The following is a 27,810-nucleotide window of genomic DNA, read 5'->3' on the forward strand; positions in this document are numbered from 1 at the left end:
TAAAAAAAAAAAAAAAGGGAGAAATGAAGTTGGCCTTAGTTAGCCAAGAAAAAAACAAAAAAATTAATAGATGACTTCTTGTTACAGTTGTTCTCTAGAAATGAGTATTCTCCTTAAATTATGGGTGAACTGACCGTTTAGATAAATAAGGTCTTGAGAAGTGAAGAGGCCATGTTACATCTACATTTAGGGTGTAACATGGCCATAAGTGTACCCCCACCCCCAACCTGCTCAACTGACACTTCCTCCAGTAACACAAAGTCCATACCTTGCTTTGAACAGGGTGCCAGAGGAAAAGTGTGCAAGAGCCTGTGCATTGCACTGCCGATCCAGTGATCCCAGTTGCAATGTTTTGCAGGCTCATTTGCCAAAAAAAAAGAAGGAATAAATAAATGCAATTGCAATGCATTGGATGCAATATTTTTATTTTTTGCAAAAAGCAAAGTTAGCCTTTAACTTTGCAGTAAATGGCTGTACCATATAGGGCTAGCCGGGATGGCGACACAGTAGCGCTTATTATTATTATTATTCAGGATTTATATAGCACCAGCAATTTACGCAGCGCTTTACAATATAAAAAGGAGACAATACAGTTACAATAAAATACAAGAGGATTAAGAGGACCCTGCTCAGAAGAGCTTACAATCTAATAGGGTGGGGCAGGTGGTACAAAGGTTGTAACTGTCGGGAATGAGCTGATGGAAGTGGTAGGAGGAGATTAGTTTGAGACGTGATAGGCTTCCCTGAATAGATGCGTTTTCAGGGATCGCCTGAAGGTAGCAAGAGTAGGGGATAGCCGGACCAGTGGAGGTAGCGAGTTCCAGAGGATTGGAGAGGCTCTGGAGAAATCCTGGAGACGAGCATGGGAGGAGGAGGTCTTGAGAAGAACGGAGGGGACGATTTGGGTGATATTTGGAGACAAGATTGGTGATGTAGCTCGGGGCAGAGTTGTGAATGGCTTTGTATGTTGCAGTTAGTATTTTGAATTTAATTCGCTGGGTGATTGGGAGCCAGTGTAGGGATTGGAGGAGAGGGTTGGCAGACACTGAGCGGTTGGTAAGGTAGATAAGTCTGGCAGCAGCATTCATGAAAGACTGAAGAGGAGATGGAGAAGCAGGCCAATGAGAAGGGAGTTGCAATAGTCAAGGCGAGATATAACAAGGGAGTGAATGAGGAGCTTGGTGGTCTCATTTGTTAAAAAGGGGCGAATTTTAGAGATGTTACGGAGGTGAAATCTACAAACTTTTGACAACGATTGGACTTGGGGCTGAAATGACAAGTCAGAGTCTAGGGTTACACTTAGTACCCTGGCGTGAGGGGAGGGCCGGATGGTTGCATTGTTAATTTTGATGGAAAAGTCATGGAGGGGGCATGTGCAGGGGGGAATATTAATAGCTCAGTTTTAGAGAGGTTTAGTTTAAGGAAGTGGTGTGACATCCATGCTGATATGTCAGTTAGCAGGTTAGTAATGCAAGAGGAGACTGAAGGGCCCACGGGATGGGGACACAGTAGCACATAGGGCCCACCATATAGGGCCCACAGGATGGGAACACAGTACCGTATGGGCAGCCAAGATGGGACCCCAGTACTGTATAGGGACAGCATGAGCAGCCTTGTGTACTTTATAGGACTAGTGTGATGGGCCCTCCTGTACAATAGAGCTTTCATGATTCCCCCCCCCTCTGTATAGGTCTTCCATGGTAGGTCCCCTGTTCCATACTGGGCCCACTATACCACATAGGGCCTTTGTGATAGGGGCACTCTGATGGACAACCCAGTTCTGTATAGGTTCTCTGCAATGGGGCCCCTTTTCATATAAGGCTTAAAGGGCATGATATAAGGCCAGCCTGGCAGGCCCACTATAGCCCTATAGGTCAGGCTGATGGCCCACTGTATAGTTTCTGTCCGATTGGTCCATGCTCTGTATAGGTCCTGTCTGATTGGTCCATGCACTGTATAGGTCCTGTCTGATTGGTCCATGCACTGTATAGGTCCTGTCTGATTGGGCCATGCAAGGGCATTGGGCCATGCCAAGTGGGGTGTGCATTTGTATTCAGCCCCCTGGAGTCAATACTTTATAGAACCACCTTTCTCTGCAATTACAGCTGCTAGGGGTGCAACGGATCAAAAAACTCACGGATTGGATCTTTCCTCAGATCAGAGTCACGGATCGGATCATTTTTCGGATCAGCAAATAATAATTGAATTTTCAAAAACCTGTGAAAATTCCACCACAATATAGTCCCCACTGTAATATGCACAATCTCCCCCACTGTAATATTGGCAGAGTATGGCTGGGTATTGCAGAGTATGGAGGGTTGGCTGCTTCCATCCCATCTCTCCCCTTCACTGTACAAATTAGTACAGAGAGGGAAGAGAGAAACCGGCATCATGACATGACGCTGGTTTGTTTACAAGTGATCGCTCCATCGGAGCAATCACATTGTAAATGGCTGCGGCCTTTCCTAAGGCCGTGACATGTGGATTGCGGCATGTGCCAATCCAAGCGGGGTGACCCGTTCAGATCGTGGATCAGCGACGATACGTTGCATCCCTAACAGCTGCAAGTCTTTTTGGGGATGTCGCTACCAGCTTTGTTCCTCTAGAGTGCCATTTCTGCCCATTCTTCTTTGCAAAAAGGATTAAGCTCTGTCAGATTGGCTGGAGAGCGTCTGAACAGTAGAGCTGCACGATTCTGGCTAAAATGAGAATCGCAATTTTTCTGGCTTAGGAGAAAGATCACGATTCTCGCAGCGTAACATCTTTCACATTATACAAAAATCGAATAACTTTACGGTTTAGTTTTTTGAGCAAATTCTTATTCTCTAGGGTCTCTTCTAAATATATATATATATATATATATATTTTTTTTTTTTTTTTATTACACACACACACACTATATATATTATGTTTGGATCTTCTAGCAAAAAACTACTGAATTTTAACTTGTAAGCAACAAGTGTCAAAAAAAAAAAAAGAAAAGCGCTTTCTTCTAAGTGGTTAAACTGACCTCATTTGCAGACCAAAGTTCATCCCTGTTATCTAAAAGAACTAAATGATACTTTGTTTATAGTTATCTCAGCACTAAGGAATGTTGATAAACATTTTCCAGCTTTTTTTTATTTTTTATTTTTTTGACAGCTCTGAGCAGAGAGCGGCTCTGCACTTGTTACATAGAATGGTGGAAATGCCAGATTAAGCTCGTGAGGTGTTGAAACAAGATCACTTTTTTTTTTCTAAGGTTTTCTTCTAAGATTATCCTGTATTTGGCTCCATCCATCTTCCCATCAACTCTGACCAGCTTCCCTGTCCCTGCTGAATAAAGGATGGTGTGTTCGGGGTGATGTGCGGTTTTAGATTTCTGCCACACATAGTGTGCTGCAAACTTATAGCTTTCTTTCAACAATGTCTTTCTTCTTGACTCTATTCCATAAAGGTCAGATTTGTGGAGTGCACAGCTAATAGTTGTCCTGTGGACAGATTCTCCCACCTGAGCTGTGGATCTCTGCAGCTCCTCCAGAGTTACCATGGGCCTCTTGGCTGCTTCTCTGATTAATGCTCTCCTTGCAAAGCCTGTCAGTTTAGGTGGATGGCCATGTCTTGATAGATTTGCAGTTGTGCCATACTCATTCAATTTTTGGATGATGGATTGAGCAATGCTCTAGGTTGTTCAAAGCTTGGGATTTTTTTTTTTTTTTTTTATAACCTAACCCTGCTTTAAACTTCTCCACAACTTTATCCCTGACCTGTCTGGTGTGTTCCTTGGTCTTCACTATGCTGTTTGTTCACACAGGTGGACTCCATTTACTAATTAGGTGACTTCTGAAGGCAATTGGTTCCACTAGATTTTAGTTAGGGGTATCAAAGTAAAGGGGGGCTGATTACAAATGTACACTGCACTTTTCAGATATTTGTAAAACAACATTTGAAAACCATTTATCATTTTCCTTCCACTTCACAATTATGTGCCACTTTGTGGTGGTCTATCACATAAAATACATTTACATTTTTGGTTGTAACATGACAAAATGGGAAAATTTAAAAGGGTATGAATACTTTTTCAGGGCACTGTATAGGTCCTGTGTGATTGGGTCATGCCCTTTATAAGTTCTGTGTGATTGGGTCATGCACTTTATAGGTGCTGCGTGATTGGGTCATGCACTTTATAGGTCCTGTGTGAGTGGTCCATGCACTGTATAGGCCCCCTTTACCAAAGAGGGTCTGTGTGATGGTACCTGGAGAGAAGTCAGGGATTGTCAGCTCCTCGGCCCGGCCATTCACCTTCTCCAAATACTGCAGGATCAGCCTCTCCCCCTCACTCTCCGCCTCCAACAAGGCGCCCTCCAGCGGGCTCTGTATCTCCAGCACTCGCTGTAAGCTGCACGCCGCCATCTTTCTCCACCCAGAATGACAGGCAGGTCCGCTGTTCTCCGCTCTTCACATTCTCGCTGCACTTTCGCGACCACCGAAAAAGATACTCGAATTTCTCAAAAACGTATTCGATACGGAAGCCAACGTTTGTGATTCCTGAATAACTGATTGATTATATATTAATCTAGATAAGAAAATCACCACTTTAAGCACTGAGCAGAAAGTGCGAACTGTATTCTGTCCCGGATTTACCGCATATTACACACCTTCTATTCGTCTCTACAGATTCGTCACCATTTTCTCCTGGGGTAAAAATTACTGAAGATTTTTTTTTTTTTTTTTTTTTACCCGCCACAATAATCCACCCGTATTCCTTGTCCGGTGTGATATGCCAGAGAATTTTCAGGATGATATTGACTGTCCTGTGTAAGGGGCAGAAAGGAAACTGCGGCCCGGAAGAACAGGCTGCTGCGGAATGGGCGCGCAGGATGAGCTCTGATAGGTGACAGGAGGAAGGTAAATCCTGGGACTGTCATGGGACTAGGGGGGCTCAGGAGGAGCCTGGGGGGTGACTAGGGGGCGCAAGGGCCAGGCGTGGAGACTGCCATGGCATTGGGGGTGCAATCTCTAGGAAACTGGGACTCAAGAGCCAGGTGTGAGATCAGCAATATGACTGAAGGCTCAGAAGCTTGAGTTGGGGGTGTCAGGAGACTGGGGAGGTTAGGTCCAAGTGTCGGGACTGTCACTGGGGTGGGGGAACTGCCTTGGAATTGGGGGCTCAATGTCTCAGGGGACTGGGGGACACAGGTACTCTGAGGAAACTGGGGGCTCAGGGGCCAGGTGTGGGAACTGTCATGGAACTAGGGTGGAGCTGTGAGGGGACTAGGGGCACTCTGAGGTATGGATGTTCAGGAAAGGGGGGGGGGGGACTTAGCAGCCAGGAATGGGGCTCTCTGGCAGGGACTGTCACAGGTCTGGGGGGCCAGGTGTGGGGACTGTCATGGGTCTCGGGGGGGCCAGGTGTGGGGACTGTCATGGGGGGGGGGGGGGGGCAGGTGTGGGGACTGTCATGGGTCTCGGGGGGGGGGGGGGGGCAGGTGTGGGGACTGTCCTGGGTCTCAGGGGGGGCCAGGTGTGGCAACCGTCATGGGTCTCCAGGGGGCCAGGTGTGGTGACTGTCATGGATCTGGGGGGCTCAGGGGCCAGGTGTGGGAGCTGCCATGGAATTTGGAGTGCAGTGTCTCAGGAGGCATGGATCTTCAGGAAACGGGGAGGGACTCAGCAGCCAGGGACGGGGGGGGGCTCTCAGGCAGGGACTGATTGGCCATGGCTAGGGGAACTCAGAGGCCTGCTGTAGGGGCTGACTGAGGAGGGGGGGGGATCTGAGGCTACCTAAAGTGTTGTATGTAAATGGTGAAAAACAGGCAACTATGCCAAGTCATCCTAAAGCTCTCTTCCATAATCCGGTTTAAAACTTGTTTCTTTTTCCAGTTTAAAAAGAATGTCCCAGAGCGAAGAGGATATTTGGGGATACAAATCCATCAGGAAGAAAAGAACAGCAGACAGGAATGTTGAGAAAACCGGATCCACTGATAAAACACAAAAGGTGTCTGTAAAAGTGACGAGAAATGCTGCTAAGAAAACTGGGGCTGCAAGGAACACTACAAATGGCAAGAACAATACAACACCTGGCAAGAATGGCATCATTGCCAGCCCAGCCAAGGAACAGAATCATTCAGCATCAGGTACTGGTGGTGAGGACTTGTCTACGCCAAAAAGGACTTTAAAGAAAGACAGCAAGAAAGCTAGTCCTACAACTCCGAAAGAAAAGCACAGTGGATATTGTCCCAGCTGTCAAATGCCGTTCTCCATTTTGCTGGTTCAAACGCCTCGGTGGCACGCAAGCGAATGTTTGGATACCCCATCGTCCACACAGACAGGTATGCAAGTCAGCTGAGTGTCAATGATTATAGATACATACAGTATAATGCTTAATAAGTGAACTTGGCAATGGACCATGCTGTACAGACAAGCATTCCTATGCTATGGCTGATGTCTGTACAAATGTGGTACAGCCCTCAGTGAGAAGCGTGCAGTACATAAATACCATCTCTGCTACAATTCCCCCCTCCCAAGTCTAACTATGGGGTTGATGTACAAAATCTGGTGTGTCTGTGCATGGTAACCAATAAGCTTCCAACTTAAGATTTTAGAATTAAGATTTGAGGGGGAAAAAAAACAAAACTGGAAGCTGATTGGTATCTATGCAGAGCTGCACAAGATTTTGCACTGTCCAGTTTTAGTAAATCAACCCCATTTGTATTGCAGATGCCTCAACACCTTCATTGTATTTTAGCATTCTGAGAGGGGGAGGGGGATTCCTGATATCCAGCTCAAACCAATATGAAGATCATATTCCCTGTATGCAGTTTGATGGCTGCTATTCGCAATGTTTAAAAAAGGAAGCAGAAGTGGAACGCTCCTGTCTGATAGAGCCCACTGAATTTTTGTGGTGTCACTTCCTGCCATAGTGATAACGGTATCGCCAGACAGGGCATGAGGAGAAATCTACATCAAGAACACATTTAAAAATCTGACGGGCTCTAGACTTCCGCTATACTCATAAAAATGCTATATTTTTTTCTTTATTATTGGAGATTTTTCCCTCACTTGCTTTCTGGTGAGACTTGTCACCTTGTCAGTGGGGGAATCCACTCTCTCTCTTATATTAGCTCTGTCTTCTGAAGTGGATCCGTTTGACAGGCAGCAGGGAGCCGCTATGTTGTCTTTTTATCTCCTTGTTTTAACCCCTAAAATCTGGCGTTGCAACCACATGAATTGCACACCAAAGCAACAGAGTATATAATTCTTTCCATGACGAGAAGAAAATCATTTTGGCCATAGCAAGTATACTACCCAGTCTGGCTGCCTCTGCAGCTTAAAGTGGATCTTCACTCATGAATTTAAAGTGCCCCCTGTTTACCCCCTCTTCTGCTCCGCTACCCGTTTAGTGCTTCCCCCCCCCTTTAGAAATTAGGGTTTGGTCCTTACTCCAATACACATTCATCTAGGCCAGGGGTCTCTAAACTGTGGCCAGAGGGCCCTTTCCTAGACTTTATCTGGCCCTTGGGGCACTATTCCTCCCACTGACACCAATAATGGGGCAGTATTTCTTCCACTGATACCAATGATGGGATACTATTCCTCTTACTAATAGGGGCACTCCACCTCCTACTGAGTGACCACAAACCTTGAGGCCATATTTATTCTCACTGATGCTGGGCCCGGGACATTTTCTGCCCCTGCTGGCCACAATCCAGCCCTCTTAAAGTCTGAAGGACAATAAACTGGCCTTTGGTTTGAAAAGTTTAGAGACCCCTGTTCTAGGCAAATGATGTGACTTGTACTGTGCCTCCTGGGATATGTACATCACATATCCCAGGGGGCCTTATGGTTTTATTCATGGGGGGGGGGGGGGCTAGTGGTGTGTCATTTGGATCTGCTGAACCCAGAAGACCCCGCAGGCCTCTCAATGATGTTAGAAACATTTTAAGTGCTGGACCGAGTGGTAGCAAAGCATGAGAGGATCTGCTGGATGGGTGAATATCTGAAACGTGCAGATCCCATCTCCCAGTAAGAGCGAAAATGGAGGAGGGGTGGTTTGTTGTTGGGTGGAGATCTGCTTTAAGAGGATAGTAAAAACATTGCTCCGCTGCCTACTTTTACCTCCATTAACCACAAGTGAAGGCTAAAGCATCGTACACACAGTACGATTGTTGGCCAACTGAGGGTCTGATTTTTTTCAAAAGGGCGTGTGCCAGGATCTTGTCTTGCATACTAACAGTACGCAAGTGTCGTGCCACAAACAGGAATGTAGTGACGTACTATGTGGAATTTTAGCTCTTGAGTGCCACCCTTTGGGCCCCTTCTGCTAATTTCGCGTTTGGCGAACATTGATTCAGAGAATGCGTGTTTATACTTTCGACTTTCGTGTGATGGATTTGTGTACTGACCATATGTAAATCTGACGAGAAAACGTTGTCTGCCGAAAATTTACTAGCCTGTCATCCAACATTTGCTGGCCTAAAGTTGGACAACAATTGTCAAAAAGAAGCGTACTAACGGTAAGATTTTAGGACAACAGTCTGTTAACAGACCATCCCCTGCCAACAATCGTATCATGTGTATGAGGCTTTGGACCCCATACAACTTTTGTCCGATTTCCTTTAGATTTACCAAAACCATGTAGTGCATGGGCCTGCCTGATTGCATACAAACTAAAACTCCTAAGGTTTGACCTCATATTATATGGTTTTGGTAAATCTGAAGGGGGGGGGGGAGGAATTAAAAATTTACAGAAAATTGTATAACGTGCATCCAGCTTTAGCCTTCTGGAGCCCCAGGTAGCAGAAGAATCTGACAAATCCTTCCCCATTCTATTCAAAAATCACAACAGGTTAATTGAACCATTCATGTGCCATCCTCAGTGTACACTTTGTTTGTGAGCTCTTTTCCTAGTGTGCGTGCTTGGCCCAGTGATTCCATAGTTCATTCTTCTTTTTTTTTTTTTTGTTTTGTTTTTGCAGAATGCCCCGATGGCCTTACCTGCTCATCCACCATTGCCTCTCACTACAAACGATTCTCTCATTTCCTGCTGGCCCAGAGCAGAGCTGATGAGCTCTCCCCTTTCTCTCCAATATGCACCCTTGAGCCGCCTTCTTCTGATGCTGCCAAATCATGTACCCATAATGGAAGAAATGATGTAAAACGCTCACATTCTCAGGGTGCAGGTAGTTCCCCTGCTTTCACCAAGAAGCCTATGAACTTTAAGTCATCACAGTCTCCTGCCAGCTCTCAGGGATCAGTAAAACAAACCTCGCTCGATGCCTGGCTCTCCTCACCAACCAAATTGTCTCAGAACGCTCTGGACTTATCCCAGGAAATCCTCAGCCAGAAATGTGCAAGTTTTGTCAATGCTGCTACTTCTCTGGGATTGTCACAGAAAGATGAGGATATAAAGGACTGTACCATCTCCTTCTCCCCGCTGGTCAGTGATCAGGAACTGTTTAGTGATGATGAAGATCTTCCCGCAGGCCCAGTTAAGACACTCTTTTCTAGCAAATTGCCTACAGACCCTCTAGAGACTATAGAAGAACAGTTTATTGCTAAGCACATTATAGCTAAAAGCAGCCCAAAATCTCCCATTATGTGCAATGGAAATAATGATACAAGTGCAATAAACAGCGAATTTATACAGAGGAATGGAGTCAAATGTGTCGCTGATCGCAGCATTGACTGTGATAATTGGTCTGAATGCAGCACACCTGTCTCAGAGATAAGTGAATGGGCCACAGCCCAGCAAGAAGCTAAATGTTGGATTCAGCAAGAGGCTGATGAGTTACTTGTTAGTTCTGCTGATGATAATAGAGAAGCAGCTCCTCTGACTGTAGAGAAGGAGTTTTGTATTCAGAGCTCTCAGAGGTTTACACAACAGTTTACCAACAACAGGACACACGCAAAGGAAAGTTTAACCCAACCTTCTTCGGTTATGTCACCAAGCAAGGCTATCTCCTCCAAGGGGATGAAACAAATGGATATCGGCGTCTTCTTTGGCCTGAAACCAAAGGCAGAAAAAGCTGAAGTGAAAGTGCCTTTAAAAGCCCAGAGCCAGAATGCTGGCGCTTCCCAGCTTCAGGAGAAATGGCCAAGGAAAACAAAGAATGTCTCCTCATTTGGGGCTGCCCATTTTCTAACTGATAACACTGGAGAGATCCCAGCAACAGCACCATCGGGGACCCAGAGAAGAGAGAGGAGGAAGAGGAAAGCTGTCGGCTCGCTCAGTGATGCAGATTCTCTGACTAATAATGTGAGTGGGGTGACGGCAACAGCACCATCGGGGACCCCGAAAAGAGAATGGAAGAGATTCAGACAGAACTCTACTGCCGAGGAGAATAAAGGGAGGAAACAATGTCCTTTCTATAAGAAAATCCCAGGTGAGTCCCATTAAAATTAATTGAAAAATGTGCTATCTTTGTAATCCAAAGCAGTGAATATATGTGCCGAAATCAAAATGATTATTTATCTGTTTCTGTGGTGTGGGTTTTTTTTTTTTTTTCTTTTCTTTCTCTCCACCCCACTCCTTCTTTTTCTTTTTTTTTTTTTTTTTGTGTGTGGTAGTATAGTATGTGCATATTGCATACATGCATGCTGGGAACTTCATCAAAAATGCAGCAAGCTGCACACTTTCTATTACCTTACACTTTAAATGTGCTATAAGGAATGTGGCCTTCATTATTTTCTTTATAGCGTTTTGAGATTGTGCAGACCAGCAGTTAGCACATGTACTTTCTCACCAAGATTTCTAACTGTAAGGCTGGGTTCACACATGTGCGGTGCGAACTGAAGCTCCGTTTTTTACAGCAATTGACAAAGTAGTTGTTCAGCATTTCGTGTGTGTGTGTGTTTGTTTGTATTTTTATTTTTTTTGTTCTATCAGGTCAGGATTGTATCGGGTCAGGTTTACATTGGGATCAGGTCAGGATTTTATCCTGTTCACGACTGAATGACGTGTGATTCAGAAACGTTCTCGTAGAAGTCAGTGTGCCTGAATTTGCACCTGAGACTGACCGTACTGCTCAGAAAACTGACAGGAATCTTTTGCAATTTGCACTGAATCTGCACTCCGGGCAAATGTTAACAGGCACGATAGAAAGCAATGTTCTTTCACATGTTGTGTGAATTGAATGCGGGTGAAAACTCATCCAATTCACATGTGTGAACCTAGCCTTGCAGAACTAACTACATATTTGTCAATTGCACTTCATGGTCTACAGAGGGCTATAGGGGGTGTGTTGTCCACATCAATCAGCTTCCTATTTATATTTATAAAGCTTATGAAATTTAGCACAAAAATAATAAACTAATTTTAAATCATATCTTGTTTACTGCATTTTTTGGTCAGTTAAAAAAAAAACGCATCTCCATGTTGAAATGAAGTGAAAACGCATCAATAATGCACTTGTTTTATGTTTTTGATGCAATTTTTCAATCGCATGACCTTTTGAAAAACACACCATAAGCATAGTAAAATCTCACGTGCCTTTTCAGCACTATTATCGGCACTTTTTTTTTTTTTGCTAACGACAAAATGCAGAAAACACAATTTTTGGCCGATATGTTTCAGCCTTGTCCATCCTTGTCAGTGTCATTTGCAACCTTGTCAGTTTTATTTGTAGCTTTGCCTTTTAAAAATGGCGCAGCTGAGATACAGAGCCGGAAGTTCTGTGTATCTCGGCGGCACTTGGTAGTTCTCGGCAGCTTTCGGCCGTTCTCGAATGCTCTCAGCCATTCTCGCCGGCCAAAAGCTGCCGAGAATGGCCAGCCGCCAAGAGGCTCACGACGGCGGGGATCGGCGTATAACGCGCACCCACGATTTTCCCCTGATTTTAAGAGGAGGGGGGGAGTGAGTGTTTTACGCCGATAAATATGTTAAATGTAACGTCAGGCTCACTTTATCTTTTTATACTGGTAATTACATGTTTCTTGGTGGGTTTGCTTTAACAAATCGGTATCCTTCTAGCTAGCTACTCATGTACACAATCTTTTTAAATGGTGAAACTCTCTAGCTCATCTTTTCATCTTCTTCTAGGTACAGGTTTTACGGTTGATGCGTTCCAGTATGGAGCCATAGAAGGCTGCTCGGCTTACTTCCTCACCCACTTTCACTCTGATCACTACGGGGGTCTCACAAAGAAATTCCGTTATCCAATCTATTGCAGCAAGGTAAAGCAATGTTGTTTTTATACTTTTATGCAGTTCAGTGTGATTGCACGATTATATCTGTTTTGGTTGATTATATTTCTATAGTCTGGTAAGAATAAGTGTATATTAAAGAGAACGGCCACCTGAAAATAAATTATTAAAAGACAGCAGCTAAAAATACTGCAGCTGCTGACTTTTAATAAATGGACGCTTACCTATTCCAGGGTCCAGCGATGTCGGCAGCAGATGACGAGCAATCGCTCGTCTCTCTGCTGCCCCCGCCACCATCCTCTGTCAGGGAATCGGGTAGTCAAGCGTTGCAGCTTCACTGCGCATGCGCGAGTCGCGCTGAGCGTCTCCACTGGTCTCCGCTGTGTCCTGGGAACTGTGTGTTTCCCAGAACACAATGGGGGGGGCCCCATCTGTGGCTAGCTGCTGCTAGCTATACCCGGAAGTGGGTGCAGATACCTGTATTATACAGGTATCTGCACCCCCCTCCCCCCTGAAAGGTGGCAATTGTGGCGCCGGAGGGGGGGGGAGGGATCAGATGAGCAGAACTTCTACTTGAGGGTGGAATTCCGCTTTAACCATTGAGTTGATCTTAAACTATAACTTAAGGCAAAAAAAAAATTCTCTTTTTTTTTTTTTTTTTTTCCTAGTTTTGGATAGGGTGCAGATGGATTACAAATCCTGCTGGGCTTTTATTGCTGTCTGTCATTTGGGAGCATTCATTTCTGTATTTTTCATGTTTATTATTATTGTGTAAAGTGAAAGAGGAAAAAATATCCAATTTTGGGTCGACATCAGAAGAGCAATAGTGGGAAATCTTCCAAAAGTGGGGGGGTGGGGGGCGGGGGGGAGACACCTAGTTCCGGTGACACCCTGGAATTACCTCACTTTGGAGGGATTTTTTTCACTTCCTGTGTTGCCTATGGGACAGGAAGTGAAGGGAAATTTCCCAAATGGAATACAGATGGCAAAAAAACGAACGTGTCTTAACTCCCCTTCTCTACCCGTATGAAGGGGGGAAAAAAAAGTTTTTGCCTTTTTAGTTACACTTTAACCACTTCAGCCCCGGAGGACTTGGCTGCAGAATGACCAGGCCGTTTTTTGCTATCTGGCATGCGTCGCTTTAACTGACATTTGCGTGGTCGTGCGATGTTGTACCCAAAACAAAATTGACTTTTTTCTTGTTTCTTTTGGTGGTATTTGATCATCTCTCTAATTTTTTTATTTATTTATTTTTTTTTTTTACTTTTTGAAATATATATATATATATATATATATATATATATATATATATATATATATATATATATATATATATATATATATATATATATATATATATATATATATATATATATATATATATATATAATATTTCCTCAGTTTAGGCCAATATGTACAATTGTTGAAAAAAATTGTGATCTCGATTCACCCCCGACAATCTCTATTGCAGAGTTTACCAGTTTAAGTGGAGAGACTTATTTGCTCCCTCAGCTGTCAAAAGAAAACATCCAGGCAGTCTGCCAAGTTTTTAAAATGGAATGTAACTAACTCTTCCTCCTCAGATCAAAGGGATAAACTTCTGTGTGTAAAGAAAAAATCTATGCAGTCTGCCAAGTTTTTAACAACCACCACTTAAAGTCTAAATTTTTTTCTGACACTTTGTTTCTTAAGTTAAATTCAATATTGTTTGCTAGAAAATAGCTTGGAACCCCCAAAAAGTATATATATTTTAGCAGAGACACTAGGGAATAAAATGTCAATTGCTGCAATATTTTATGTCGCACTGTATTTGCCCAGCGGTCTTTCAAACGTGATTTTTATTTTTTTTATTTAAGTTTTTTTTGTTTGTTTTTTTTGCGAGAATCGTGATCTATCTTTTGAACAAAAAAATGTGATTCTCATTTTACCCAGAATTGTGTAGCTCTAATTCTTCTACATATTTTTGGTTAAAAAAAAAAAATCACAATAAGCGTATATTGATTGGTTTGCACAAAATTTATAGCGTCTGCAATATAGGGAATAGTTTTATGGCATTTTTATTATTATTATTAATGGTGGCGATTTATTTTTTATTGTGACTGCGACATTATAGTGTACACATCGGCCATTTTTGACACTATTTTGAGACCATTATAAAAATGCATTGATTACTGTGTAAATGACACTGGCAGTGAAGGGGTTAACCACTAGGGGGCAGTGAAGGGGTTAAGTGTGTCCTAGGGAGTGATTCTAACTGTGTGAGGCCACACAGAGAGCGATAGATCACTGTCCTGTCACTAGGCAGAACGGGGAATGCTTTGTTTACAAAAGCATCTCCCCGTTCTACCTCTCCGTGATGCGATCGTCTGGAGATCGGCGGTCATAGTCTGCGGGACCCGCGGGCACGATCACGGAGCACGCAACAGGGGCACGGCAGGAAATTCAAAGGGATGTACAGGTACGCCTATTTTCCCAGCCGTGCCATTCTGCTGACATAAATCTACATGTGGCGGTTAACCGCTTGCGGACCAGCCACCATTATATTGCGGTAGGTCAGCACGTTCCCATGAACCGTCGTAGCTGTACGTCGGCCCTTTAAGCAGGGATAGCAGGCACGTGCCTGCTGCACTGCGCCAGTGTCGATGCACGTTGCTGGTGGGCACGAGAGGCAGAACCAGGACGTCTCTGTCTGTAAACACACAAATCCCTGTTCTGTGAGGAGAGAAGAGATAGATCATGTGTTTCTAGTAGCTACGTTCTGTCATTCCTCTAGTTGGTGCCATACCTCTACAGTTGGAACACACAAGGGAACACATTTAACCCCCTCCCTGCCAGGGACATTTACACAGTAATCGGTGCATTTTTATAGCACCGATCGCTGTATAATTGTCAATGGTCACAAAAATGTGTCAGAAGTGTGCGCTCTGTCAGTCATATTGTTGCAGTCCCGATTTAAAAATTGATGATCACTGCCATTACTAGTAAAATAAAAATACCGTATTTATCGGCATATAACATGCACTATTTCCCCCCCTAAAATCAGGGGGAAATCGGGGGTGCGTGTTATACGCCAATCCCCCACTATTTTTACCCCTTTCTGCCGCTCTCCGTGGCTTCGGAAAGCCGAAAATAGCAGAGTGCGGCCAAAAATAGCCGAAAGCGGCCCAGAACTAGCGAGCGCCGCTGAGATTCACCAGACATCCGCTCTGTATCTCGGCGGCACCATTTTTAAATGGCAAAGCCACAGACAAGACTGCAAATGACTGACAAGGCTAAATGCAAGGCTGTAAGTGACTGACAAGGCTGCAATGGAAGGCTGCAAAGGACACCGATAAGGCTGCATTGATGGGCATTTAAATGTACGTTTTTTTTTTTTTTTTGTTTTTGTTTTTTCTTTCCTTAAACTTCCCTCCTAAACTTGGGGTGCGTGTTATACGCCGACAAATATGGTAAACTCCATAAATCTATCCCCTATTTTGTAAATGCTAGAATGTTTGCGCAAATCAATCAATATATGCTTATTGCAATATTTTTGGGAAAAAAAAAAATGTGGAAGAATACATATCTACCTAAACTGAGGAAAAGGAGATGTGAATGTGTATGATCAAGTACAACCAAAAGAAAGCTCTATTTGTGGGGGGGGTTAAATTTTGTTTGGGTACAGCGTCGCATGACCGCAATTGTGCAAACACCGTGCCTTTATTTCAAGTATGCAGCTAATTTGGCTATGGATGTGAAGTGGGAGGTGTATTGTAGTGGCTCCAACTAGGAGCCTCACTGTTCTCTGCTCTGAAAAGTGACTGAGATTAAGGACACCCTTTGCACTTTGAGTTTAGAATGAGGAGAGAGCGGTCACGTGACTGCTAATATTGGCTAAAAAAAAAATTGGTATTTTGGGACTTTGTGTTTTATACAATACATGGAAACTGTTTTAAAGTGGTTCTGCACCTTTAAAAAAAAATATTAAAAGCCAGCAGCTACAAATATTGCAGCTGCTGACTTTTAATAAATTGACACTTACCTGTCCCAGGGTCCAGCGATGTCGGCGGCAGGTGACGAGCAATCGCTCTTCTCTGCCCTGCCGCCATCCTCAGTCAGGGAATCGGGAAGTGAAGCATTGCGGCGAGTCGCGCTGCGCGCCTCTGCTGGTCCCCGCTGTGTCCTGGGAACTGTGTCTTTCCCAGAACACAACGGGGGTGGTGGGGCGTCAGCGGCGGTCTTGTCCCGGAAGTGGGTGCAGATACCTGGATTATCCAGGTAACTGCACCCCCCTCCCCCCTGAAAGGTGCCGATTGTGGCACCGGAGGGGGGGAGGGGAGGGATCAGATGAGCAGAACTTCCACTTCAGGGTTCACTTAAGATCTTTTAAAAGTTGATGCAGTGACTGAGTTTATGGCTGTTGTGTCTGAGTTAAAATATTTCTAAATCCAGTTGATCCAAACAAAGGAAAAAAACTTTACACTGGTCCAGTGGTGATATCATAGGACAGGGCTCGACAGAACCCGGGCGCCAGGTCACATTTGCGACTAGAATTAGCGCCCTGGGGCAGCACAGCTGGGGGTATCCTGTCTCTGTACACCCAACCCCCCCCCCCCCCGGCTCGATCGCGTCGGGCCACGCCGCTGCCGGCCGGCAATTGAGCCCCCGGCTTTATAACACCCTAGAGAGTAAAATGGTGGTCGTTTGCAATACTGTCTGTCACACCATATTTGCACAGCGGACTTACAAGCGCACTTTTTTTGGGGAATAATAATTTATTTAATAAAAAAAAAAAAATAAGACAACAGTAAAGTTAGCCCAATTTTTTTTTTTTTTATATTGTGAAATATAATGTTACGCCGAGTAAATCGATACCCAACATGCCATGCTTCAAAATTGCGCCCGCTCATGGAATGGCGACAAACTTTTACCCTTTAAAATCTCCATAGGCGACGTTTAAAAAATTCTACAGGTTGCACGTTTTGAGTTAGAGAAGGTCTAGGGCTAGAATTATTGCTCTTACTCTACCGATCGCAGCGATACCTCACATGTGTGGTTTGAACATCGCTTTCATATATGCGTTCGCTTCTGCACGCAAGCTTGGCGGGACAGGGCGCATTTAAAAAAATTTTTTTCTTATTTTAACTTTTTATTTTTTTCACTGTTCTTTAAAAGAAAAAAAAAAGTGTCACTTTTATTCCTATTACAAGGAATGTAAAAATCCCTTGTAATAGAAAAAAGCATGACAGGTCCTCTTTTATATGAGATCTGGGGTCAGAGAGATCTCATATTTACACTAAAATGCAATTAAAAAAAAAATCGTCATTTGAAAAAAATAAAACAAATAAAATGTCCCTCTAAGAGCTATGGGCAATGACTTTGAGACAGAGGGGAGGGGGGGGGGGGGGCGTGCTATCTTCCCCTCACTCTTCTCCATGTCAGGCCAGGGACAGGTCCAGATCGCCGTCACTTGCCTGGCTCCTAACATTTTTAGCTGGCTCCTAGATTCCAAGCAAATTTGTCAACCCCTGTCATAGGACCAGGCCCAAGATTGTTATGGAACAATGTTAGGCTTTCTAGCTTTGTCAGGAGAAGGTCTGGGCGTACAAATTTGTTTTTTGTATGTTTTTAAGTAAAGCCACTCACTGCTGTGATGTAAGCTCCAAGTGGTGACTTTCTCCACAATTCTGTTTTTCTTTAATTGATTCCAGTGTGGAAATAAGCATTATTTTTTTGGTGGACTGTGCCTTTAAATATTGAATAGAATATAGATAATATAACCTCTTCTCTCTTACATTTCCTCCCCTTTCATATTTCAGATCACAGGGAATCTGGTGGCGAGTAAGCTGCGAGTGGAGAAGGAGTTTATAAACACTTTACCCATGGACACTGAGTGCATCGTGGACAATGTCAAAGTTATCCTGCTAGATGCCAACCAGTACGTAACAATTTCAAATACTGCTTTTGTAAGGCTACCAGTTCCTGGTGACGGGCCCTTGTTTGGACATTCCCATTGTGGTTGATGGGGGGGGGGGGGGGGGCTAGTGAGGTGCTGTATATTGCTTCCTGAGATCATCACAGCACCTTTCCTCAGCAATCTCCTAAGCCCTCAGCCCTGGGGCAAGCAAATATCAAATGCTTTTGTGGGTATTTGTCAAGTCTGTTGCATGCTGAGCCTTCATGATTGAAATCCAGTGAATTAAAGGATAAGTTCTCCTTTTGAAAAATGTTATGTGTTCCACCCGTTTTTAGGGTGCCTCTCCCCAATCCTAATGGTGACAGGGGGCTGGAGATCTTTTCCCCGCATCCACTGTCACAATTTGAAAAAGCCCTCCTCCCACATGGCTGCGTCATTAATGTACGGTGTTCTATGAATAAACAAGTACCGATGGTCTGATGGCTTGTAGTTCTCAATGAAATAGCAGGGAGCTGAGGAGCGCTCTAGATAGTCCATTAATTCTTCCTGTCATTTAGTAGCTGCATGCCTGCAGGAGCCTGAGATTGCACCCACCTGCATCTGCTGATGCAATGCTTTACAGGCTCCAATAAAACCTGCAAAGTGTGTGTGTATATGTATATCTTTTTTTTGTATTGAATTTGTCCTTTTATAGGAGGGCGCAGGGGCAGCCAGGCTGGGGAGGACAGGCCTAGAAGACGCTTGACATCTTCCAGGCACAAAATGAGACGGGCTCTGTCTGACTTGCTGTAACTTCTAATGCACACTGTGAGAAATTGATAGTGCAGTGAAATCACAAAAATTAAATTTTGGTACAGAAGAGCCTGTACGACAGTAAAACTGGAGGTCCGCTTTAAACTGGAGGAAGTTGGAATCTCATAGTTGGCTGTAGTTAATTAATTTTTCCTCCATGGCCATCTTTTAATCTTGGCTTGTAAACGCTCATCATAGTCAAATATTATTCAGTAAAACTTTATAGAGCTCAGGCTGTCTCGTGTATTGTGTGTTTTTAATAAAAATATGTGCATAAACCGCAAACAATATAAAATGGCAAGTCCAGGGTGTTGGCAGCAATCAAAATAAAAAGGTATTTGTAATAGTGGAAGTAAGCAGGCTGCTACTGTGAGTCTATTAATTTTGCATACTTGTTCCAGTGTTTTAAAAATATTAACGTCTATATCTGGGGAAACCTTTCCCCCTTTGTAGTTGGGCTACCCAGCACTGTAAGGGTTAAATGTCTGTTTAGGTCTAAGGTACAGGAAAAGTCAATTTTAGGCCCCGTTCATACTTCGTGAAGTGAGAGCGTGGTGACTTTTCATATTTCCTCACATTGCACATAGTGCAGTTGTGCCAAATTTTGGCACTGAGCTAGGCATGTTTTGTTGAACAGTAAAATTGGATCATGTTTGGGGTGCCATTAAGAAGCATTTCATAACATGCAGGCTGCAATGTGCAATTCTGCCGGCACTTTCATGGCAGCATAATGTGCATGCAGCCTTACCCAGTCCTCCACTCCCTCAGCAGCTGATGCTCTTCTCTACTCCTGTGCATTCCAGTTTGTGGCCCTGCGTTGTACTTATTGATGTTAGAGGACCTGCAAATGCTGGAGCTATTTTTTATTTTTTTTTCTCCTGCTGACCGCATTGAGTTTTTATGAGGGTGAGCAGGTTTGTGTTGCCCAGATATTCTCTTTAATATCGTTATGCTAGTAAGACCCATGTACATAGATAAATGCTTTAGTTTTGCAAGTGCACACAATTTTGTTGCTGGATAGATTTACGTATATTATATAGAAGTGTAGTGGTGATATAAAGCCTTTTCTCCCTTTCCTATCCATATACAGTTGCCCAGGGGCTGTCCTGCTGCTGTTCATTCTGCCAAATGGGACCACAATATTGCACACCGGAGACTTCCGTGCGGACACTTCCATGGAGCGTTATCCGGCTCTGATTGGACGGAAGATCCACACCCTTTATCTGGATACCACGTAAGATGCTACACCAGACAAAGCTTTATTTAAAGAATCTATTATTTCAAGGTGTATTTAACCTATTATTATTATTTAAGCTAGCAGCCAAATAGCGCTATTTTACTGCCGGTGCCCGCACCGCCCCAGTGTGAAAGGGGCTCAAGCAGGCAGACACAGGCTGCTCTCTAGCTATGTGGTGTGGAATGATTATTTAAAATATATTAAACACTTAATGACAATGCTTAACCATTGGTTTCCGCTGTTTAGGTTAAAACACAAACTTTATTTTTTTTCCAGAATAGTCACATGACCAGTCTGTCAGCACGTGTGCTGTAAGCAGAGCCTCAATATGATGCTCATATGTTCAGTATGGGTTTACTTACACTTTAGTCATTTGGAAAATGTTCATAGAGCATTGAGGAACCAGTGACTATGAATGTGCACTGTTAACTTTATAAAGTAACGTTCAGCCTGGTTTAATGCTTACTTTTTTTTTCCCCCAAACTTGCAGATACTGCAGTCCCGAGTACACCTTCCCCCCGCAGCAGGAGGCAATACAGTTTGCTGTAAATACTGCTTTTGAGATGATGACGCTATATCCACGCACACTAGTGGTTTGTGGTACTTATTCTGTTGGGAAGGAGAAAGTCTTTCTGTGTAAGAAGAGTTTGTCTTTTTTGAGGGTGTTTTTTTATTTAAGCATTTACTTCAACTTCCACTCTAAGTCTTTTGTCTTGTCTGCAGCTATTGCTGATGTTCTAGGCTGTAAGGTTTGCATGTCTCCGGACAAATGCAAGACCATGCAATGTCTGGAGTCTGATGAAATCCGTGCCCTCATTACCACTGACTGGCAGAGCACTGCACTACATGTACTTCCCATGATGCAGGTTAGCTTTAAGGTAAGTTGGTACACGAAGACTTAGAGAAGTATGTTTTTTTTTTTTTTTTTTATTACCTAATCATGCTTGCCTAGGTGGATGCAGCATCGATGAGATAAAAAACTTTCTTCCTCAGTTTAGGCTAATATGTATTCTTCTACATATTTTTGGTAAAAAAATAAAATCGCAATAACCGTACAGTGATTGGTTTGTGCAAAAGTTATAGTGTCTACAAAATAGGGGATATATTTATGGCTTATTATAAATTATTTATAAAAAAAATAAAATTGTTTTTTTGGGGGGATTGCGGCGGACAGAATGGATACTTTTTGCACTGTTGAGATCATTGACATTTATGTAGCGATCAGAGCTATAAATAGCCATTGATTACTGTATAAATGTCACTAACAGGAAAGGGGTTAACACTATGGGGCGTTCAACGAGTTAAATGTGTGTCCTAGGGAGTGATTCTAAATGTGGGGGGAGGGGACTGCCTGGGGGAGATCATTGGTGTTCCTAAGCAGTAGGATAGATAGAATAGAACATCCCTCTTCAGGCTTCAGATGATATTGTCTAACCTTCCTGCGGACAGCCTCTTATCTACAACGTCGCTCCGTCCAGAGGAAGCGGGAGCTACATGGAGACCGAAAGTTATGAGGGTTACCTGCCCTGCCTCACATTTTCTCTTCGTTTTCATTCGTTAATGAGAATGGAAGTGATTTTCGTCCTAGTTTTTGTCGAAGGATGAAAACGTGGTGTACTTCTTTGTTTTGTTTTTGTCACTGTAATAATGGAGTTGACAAAAATGACAAACTTTTTCATTGACGAAATTAACACTGCAACACAGTCAGTGTTGATGGAGGGGGGGAATCCATCCCACTGAACTATTGTGTTCTCCCTTTGTAGGAAGCCATCCCTTGTTGGGAGAACACAGTGATTACAACTTGGTCACAATCAACTTGGGTACAATCAACCTGCCCATATATGGTTAGGATCTCAGCCAGTTGAGCTACATCCACCCACTAGCGCTCAAAAACTGACATCTGACAGTGTTTATAAACATTGTTCAGACAGGAGATACAAAGTAACACTGTTACTTTCATGTTGACTCTTTTTTTGTTGATCTGCAGATAAAAGGGATGAGCTTCAGTCTGATGTCAGCTAAAGGTCCTTTGTGTAAACATATATGTCATTACTGCGCATGACTTCTTATATTCTAATTGGAAGTATCAATAACTGTAATTTATTGCAGACATAAAATATATTGCTGCTTGATACACCCCTGAAGAAAGGAAACTGAAATGCGTCAGTTGATTTTGCAATGTATCAAGAAAATTTTACTCTGACATTGTTATGCAGAAGGAACTATGTATGTTTTTTGATTACATGAATACGAATGCCATGCTTTGTTTCCCCAAAAATTAGGCCGGCCAGCCAACTTTATTATGGTGTGTGGTTATTTTTTTGTGGTTTTTGTTTTTTTTGTCATTTTAATATAGCAAAACTTGAATTAATACTCTAGTGCAGTGATGGCGGACCTTGGCACCCCAGTTGTTTTGGAACTACATTTCCCATGATGCTCATCTACAGAGTGCATGGGCATCATGGGGAAATGTAGTTACAAAACATCTGGGATGCCAAGATTTGCCATCACTGCTCTAGTGGTTACCTTTAGACCCCTTTCACACTGCGGCAGTTTTCAGGCCTTTTGGGCGCTGTACAGTGCTCCCAAAACACCTGAAAAGCGCTTTGTAACTGCCGCCACATGAGTGCTTTTAACCCCTTCAGCCACAAGGAGCGATATTTTTAGTGCAAAATTACTGTTTCCACGCATTTTTCAACATGTTTCGCCAGATGGCTTCTTCAGGAACTGGCATGGCGTCATGATTACTGAATAGATAAAGGAACATTTGTCAAACGTTTTACAGAAAAATTCTCAGTACATGTACAAAGTACAACTATATCTTAAATTAAACAATCCAGCATTTTAGATGCATCCTCCCCCAATTTGGACAAGGGTTCCCCTGGGTTGCAATGCCTATCTCAGTCTGATGAAGAGGTTGAGCCAAGTAGCAGCAAATTGGAGGTATTGAGTCTGTATGTGACGGCTCCATACACCTATCCAATCACAAAAGAAAATTGCCCATTAGTGCAATATTCTTCACAAAGAAGGATATGTGACTACGCAGGGCATAGTCTAAATCTGTTCTCCTATTCACTTGCAGGGACTTGGTGCCCACCTCAATAAATTTTCAGGAAGGTTCGATCGTGTCCTGGCCTTCAAACCTACAGGGTGGACGTATTCTGAGGGCTACAGCTCGGTGGCTGATATCAGGCCTAACGTCCGGGGCAAAATCACAATTTATGGTAAGATGATTTCTTAAAATTTTTTTTTTTTTTTTTTTTTTACTCGACCAATGCAGATGACTTTCATCTGCATATCTGATCCAAGTCAGTTACTACGAAAGTATTGAACTCAGTCAACTTAAAGAGGAAATGCAGTCTGCTCACATAATTTGTAATAAAAACATTTTTTCCATTCTGAAGCTTCCCTCCAACATCTTTGCATATTATTTCATATATACTGTGATTCTGTACTTTCCAAATATGCTGCAGAATTCTCCCTCCACTGAGTCTGGCTGCATCCATTTTAACTGTGGGCAGCTGAAGCTGCTGCCTGTTCACTTCCTGGATTTACACAGACACACTTGCAGCTCTCATTGGCCCTCTTATGACTTGAGAAAATTTTGAATTTCTTCATCAGTTTAGGATAATATGTATTTGTTCTACATATTTTTCGTAAAAAAAAAATCCCAATTAGTGTATATTGATTGGTTTACGCAAAAGTTGTAGCGTGTGTGTATATATAAAATTAAATATAGCTTGCTAGAAAAGTTGAACCCAAATAGGCGTACGCCTAATGAGTCAGTAAAGCTTATGGTGTAATACACCCAGGGGACTCTTTCATCAGCACATACAGCATCCATTTGGAGAGGAGACTTGTGTGGTCCTTCGCAGCACTACTTCTGAATGAATGCCCACCGGAGGGATGATGACATAGTGTGATTCCATTTCAATATAAAGACATTTATTGTATATAAAAAGGAACACTCACATTTGGTGAAGATAAAAAGCGCTTTTCAATAAAGTATGGAAAGTGGCATCAGCAGTGCCCGTCCCGACACATTTTGTGTCATCTGGGGTGCCTTTCCACTACCTAATATATGCAGTATTGTGTACCCCCTAATGAGCAACAGCTCTCCGGCAATTTTTATTGCAAAGAGCTTTTTATCTTCACCAAATGTGAGTGTTCCCTTTTTTTTATATACAATAAATGTATTTTATATTGAAATAGTGCGATTCTATGTGGCCTATTCCTCTTCCTTCCTATAAAATATATCATTTGGGAGAAACTTTCTGACCCATGCTTTGATCATCCCTCTGGTGGGCATCCATTCGGAAGTAGTGCTGCGAAGGACCACACAAGTCTTATCTCCAACTGGATGCTGTATGTGCCGATGAAAGATTACCCTGTGTGTATTACACCATAAGCTTGACTGACTCATTAGGCATATGCCTATCTTGGGTTTAACTTTTCTCTAGTAAGCCTTTTATATATATATATCAGTGGTGGATTATCTACTAAGTGTCTGCACTCATGAATGCATATCATTTATTTATTTTTTATTTTTTCCTCCACGGTATTTCAAATTAATGTTTGTTCACTTTTGTCCATGTGACTATGTGGTTGTATGACCTTTCCATTATAGAGCATAGATTTATATTTGCTATCAGCACTTGTTTCACTTGCATATGAGGTCATTGTACTGAGTATGTAGCTGTTATATCAGTTTGTTGTTAATTCCATTGATAACAAACCCCTTTGTGTTTCAACTTGTATGCATGTTATCAGGCCAAAATCACCAGAGTATTTTCTGTTGTGATTATGCTTTAAAAAGAGTAAACACAGTTGATAAGAAATGGCTTCAGCTAAGCACAAGTGAAAGGACATTTTTTTTTTGTGTTTATTCATATGCTCTGAAAAATGGCTAAGAAATCATACATTCTGCCAGGGTATGCAAACTTATGAGCACAACTGTACATACATAAATTATTTAGTTTTTTAAATTTGTAAATGCCCCATTTCCAATTATTTTCTGTAGCATCTCCAGCTGTGGCCGCCTAGGTGACTTTAGGCACTGGGCGATTTGCATGGACTTATGGGATATCGGCGGTGTCTATCCCAGGAGTTCATGGGAATTGCCTAGTGATGAAATCTCACGTTATTCAGAAACATCTGACAGATTTCTATAGCAATGGGATGGGAACTTCCACCGATGCTGCCATAGCAATGGCGGCCTATCAGCAAGGAAGAGCAATACGCAGTGGCATTACTGTGCAGACACAAGATCAAGAGGTGCATGCTGGGTAGCCAGCAGCAGCGAGTCCCAGAAATGAATACAAGAGGGCTTCAGATGCCCACAGCAGAGATGGACACTGCCTGCCTCCGAGATCAGTTCAGTTTAGTTTCGCAGTATTTAAACATGAACTAAAAGGACCACATTAATGACATGTCTAAATGTTGAAGTGAACACAATTGGGGGACTGGAACTCACTAAAAGGAAAAAAGAAATTGTGGTTGGACCTGAGTTTTAACCTCTTCCCATTCATAATCTGTATTTTAACTTTCCCCAGCATGATGCCCTATGCTGGGGATACGTCAATAAACCTCTTCACTTAGAACAACGCCGATATGTTTCACAGCTGGAAGTCGCTGAAAGCTCTGATCCTCATCCACTATCTGGAACCAGTCAGAGATTATGGGATTATTACTGTGTCCAATATAACCTGGTGATCACATGCAGGCTGGAGGCTTCATTGACGAAAGAAGAATTCAGACTGCAGAGGTTGCTGTAACATGATGGTGGCAGTGTTCATCTGCCTAATATTGTAATTGTGTAAAAAAAAAAAAAAAAACCCGGGTAGACCATGCAATTCCATTCTAAACTTCTGTTCTGAAAATTCAACGAAATCCATCTAAAAATAATTGCTTAAGCATTTCCAAGCTAAACCTTTTGTTGTGACATATAGGCTCCCCATCCTTTCATCAGTGTCTGGCAGCCTGCAGGCGGTATATTTTTGATGTTCCTTATGTCCCCCCCCCCCCAACAGATCGAGCAGTGATTCTGTTTTCTTAAGAAATGTAGTCCTAGCTATGGGCCATTTTCCTGCTCTCAAATAATCACCCACATAGTCAGCATTTACCCCTCATGAACCCTGATCTTTGCATATAAAAGGAAACTATTGCAAACAGTCCTCACTGTAGGCACCTCTAGGACATCAGTGTTGTCCTACAAAGACTGTACAGGACTGTTCACACAACCAAAGTACAGGTGAAGAAAAGGACAGTGGGGATCAGACTTACTGGAAGATAAATCAATCGAGCCCTGTTTATTCTGTTAGATTTAGTTTGGCAGTCAGTAATTGTCACATTAACTGATACTGCTATGTGTTGGCTTCAGCATCTAGGCCAGTGATGGCGAACCCTGGCACCCCAGATGTTTTGGAACTACATTTCCCATGATGCTCACCTACACTGCAGAGTGCAGGAGCATCATTGGAAATGTAGTTCTAAAACATCTGGGGTGCCAAGGTTCGCCATCACTGATCTAGGCCAATGACCTCCTGGACAGGTTGCTATATAGTAAATCAGACTGGTCTTTTTCTAGGCTTCTTGTTTAGTGATTTGTCTACTTTTCCTATATTTTACTGTAAATCTTCTATGACCAGGGATCCCATACAGCGAGCACAGCAGTTATCTGGAGATGAAGCGGTTTGTACAGTTCACCAGACCTCAGAAAATTATTCCAACTGTTAATGTTGGCGACTGGAAAGCTCGCTCCACCATGGAAAAATATTTTGCCGAATGGCTTTCTGAAACCAGGCGCAAATGAAGGACTCGGCTGAGGTTATGTTCTAAATCTGGTAATGCAGAGGGTGACCAAATGCTCTTTTGGAGCTGACAACAGTCCTTGTGTGTTGCTGTGGGTCAGGCACTTTACATATTGTACTTTTGTTTTTTTTTATTGGGTTAGGATCTCTGTCTGCTTTATTACTGTTTGGCGCAAAGTTAACTTCCTGATCTCTGACAGCCATTAAAAGGCCATGAAAGAGGAAACTCCTAAAACCAGTAAGGCCTAAAAAACATAAAGGCACTGTTAAAAATGATTACATGGCAATTGTCAAAGAAATGCCCCTTCCTTCCTGCCATCTTCTGTAAGTGCGTCCGGTTGCTCAAAGACTACACTACTAAGAGGTACGACATTCATATCCCTGAACTGCCTACAATAAATCTGGTCTAGGTGAGAAATGTGGATGTGAGGGGACCAGAACTAGAAAAAGCAGGGGGGGGGGGGCGGGGGAGAGAGATGAACAGTAATATCAGCTCAAGTGCGGGGGGGGGGGGGGGAGTTGGAAGCTCCTGGCCCTTTCCTCCTGTCGAGTGCCCCCGCAGTCAGCTGCTTCCTATGGGGGCACTGGAGCCAAGTCACAGCGCCGTGTATCCATTCAAACTCAGACCCCTGACCCGGCACTGCCCCTTCTCTCCCCTGACTGGCTATCTTTGATAGCCACGGGAGTCAATGGCACCGCTGCTGTGTCTCAGCCAATCAGTAGGATTGTCCCGGATGGCTTAGACATTCGTGGACACTGCTGGAGAGAGATGGGGCTCGGGTAAGTATTTATTGGGGGGGGGGGGGGGGTCTGCTACACACAGGTTTTTTATCTTATTGCATAGAATGGATTAAGATAAAAATTCTTCTGCCTTTACAACTGATTCTGTGTTTAAATTATCTGTTTTTATGTTGTCACTATTTGTACATTCAAGCTCAGGGCTGGTCACTGCA

General features: G+C 43.1%; 2 protein-coding genes across 2 annotated transcripts in view; one reads left to right on the plus strand and one right to left on the minus strand.

The window, feature by feature from the left end:
- The window catches only part of NHLRC2 (NHL repeat containing 2), a 107,097-nt gene extending 102,573 nt beyond the window's left edge, over window positions 1-4,524 (minus strand). Inside the window, exon 1 of the mRNA XM_077454984.1 lies at window positions 4,236-4,524. Within this exon, the coding sequence (XP_077311110.1) occupies window positions 4,236-4,392 (157 nt within the window). The 5' untranslated portion in view covers window positions 4,393-4,524. The remainder of the gene's footprint in view (window positions 1-4,235) is intronic.
- A 202-nt stretch (window positions 4,525-4,726) lies between these two features.
- Window positions 4,727-27,310, plus strand: DCLRE1A (DNA cross-link repair 1A). The gene is made up of 10 exons (XM_077454983.1): window positions 4,727-4,887; window positions 5,863-6,311; window positions 8,958-10,364; window positions 12,020-12,153; window positions 17,922-18,040; window positions 19,902-20,045; window positions 20,539-20,684; window positions 20,772-20,926; window positions 23,131-23,272; window positions 26,696-27,310. The coding sequence occupies exons 2-10, from the start codon at window positions 5,873-5,875 to the stop codon at window positions 26,857-26,859; spliced, it is 2,850 nt and encodes a 949-aa protein (XP_077311109.1). The 5' UTR covers window positions 4,727-4,887; window positions 5,863-5,872; the 3' UTR covers window positions 26,860-27,310.
- The last annotated feature ends 500 nt before the right edge of the window (window positions 27,311-27,810 follow it).

The sequence above is a fragment of the Lithobates pipiens genome, unplaced genomic scaffold (assembly GCF_037356315.1).
Source record: "Lithobates pipiens isolate NorthernLeopardFrog02 unplaced genomic scaffold, aLitPip1_a1.2 Scaffold_25, whole genome shotgun sequence".
Lineage (NCBI taxonomy): Eukaryota > Metazoa > Chordata > Amphibia > Anura > Ranidae > Lithobates > Lithobates pipiens.

Bases quoted from the DNA above. Each gene is read 5' to 3' on its own strand.
- DCLRE1A (XM_077454983.1), top strand. From the start codon at position 5,873: ATGTCCCAGAGCGAAGAGGATATTTGGGGATACAAATCCATCAGGAAG. The intron at 12,154-17,921 runs GTAAAGCAATGT...TTCATATTTCAG, and splicing joins ATCCAATCTATTGCAGCAAG to ATCACAGGGAATCTGGTGGC. The intron at 20,927-23,130 runs GTAAGTTGGTAC...ATTCACTTGCAG, and splicing joins TGATGCAGGTTAGCTTTAAG to GGACTTGGTGCCCACCTCAA.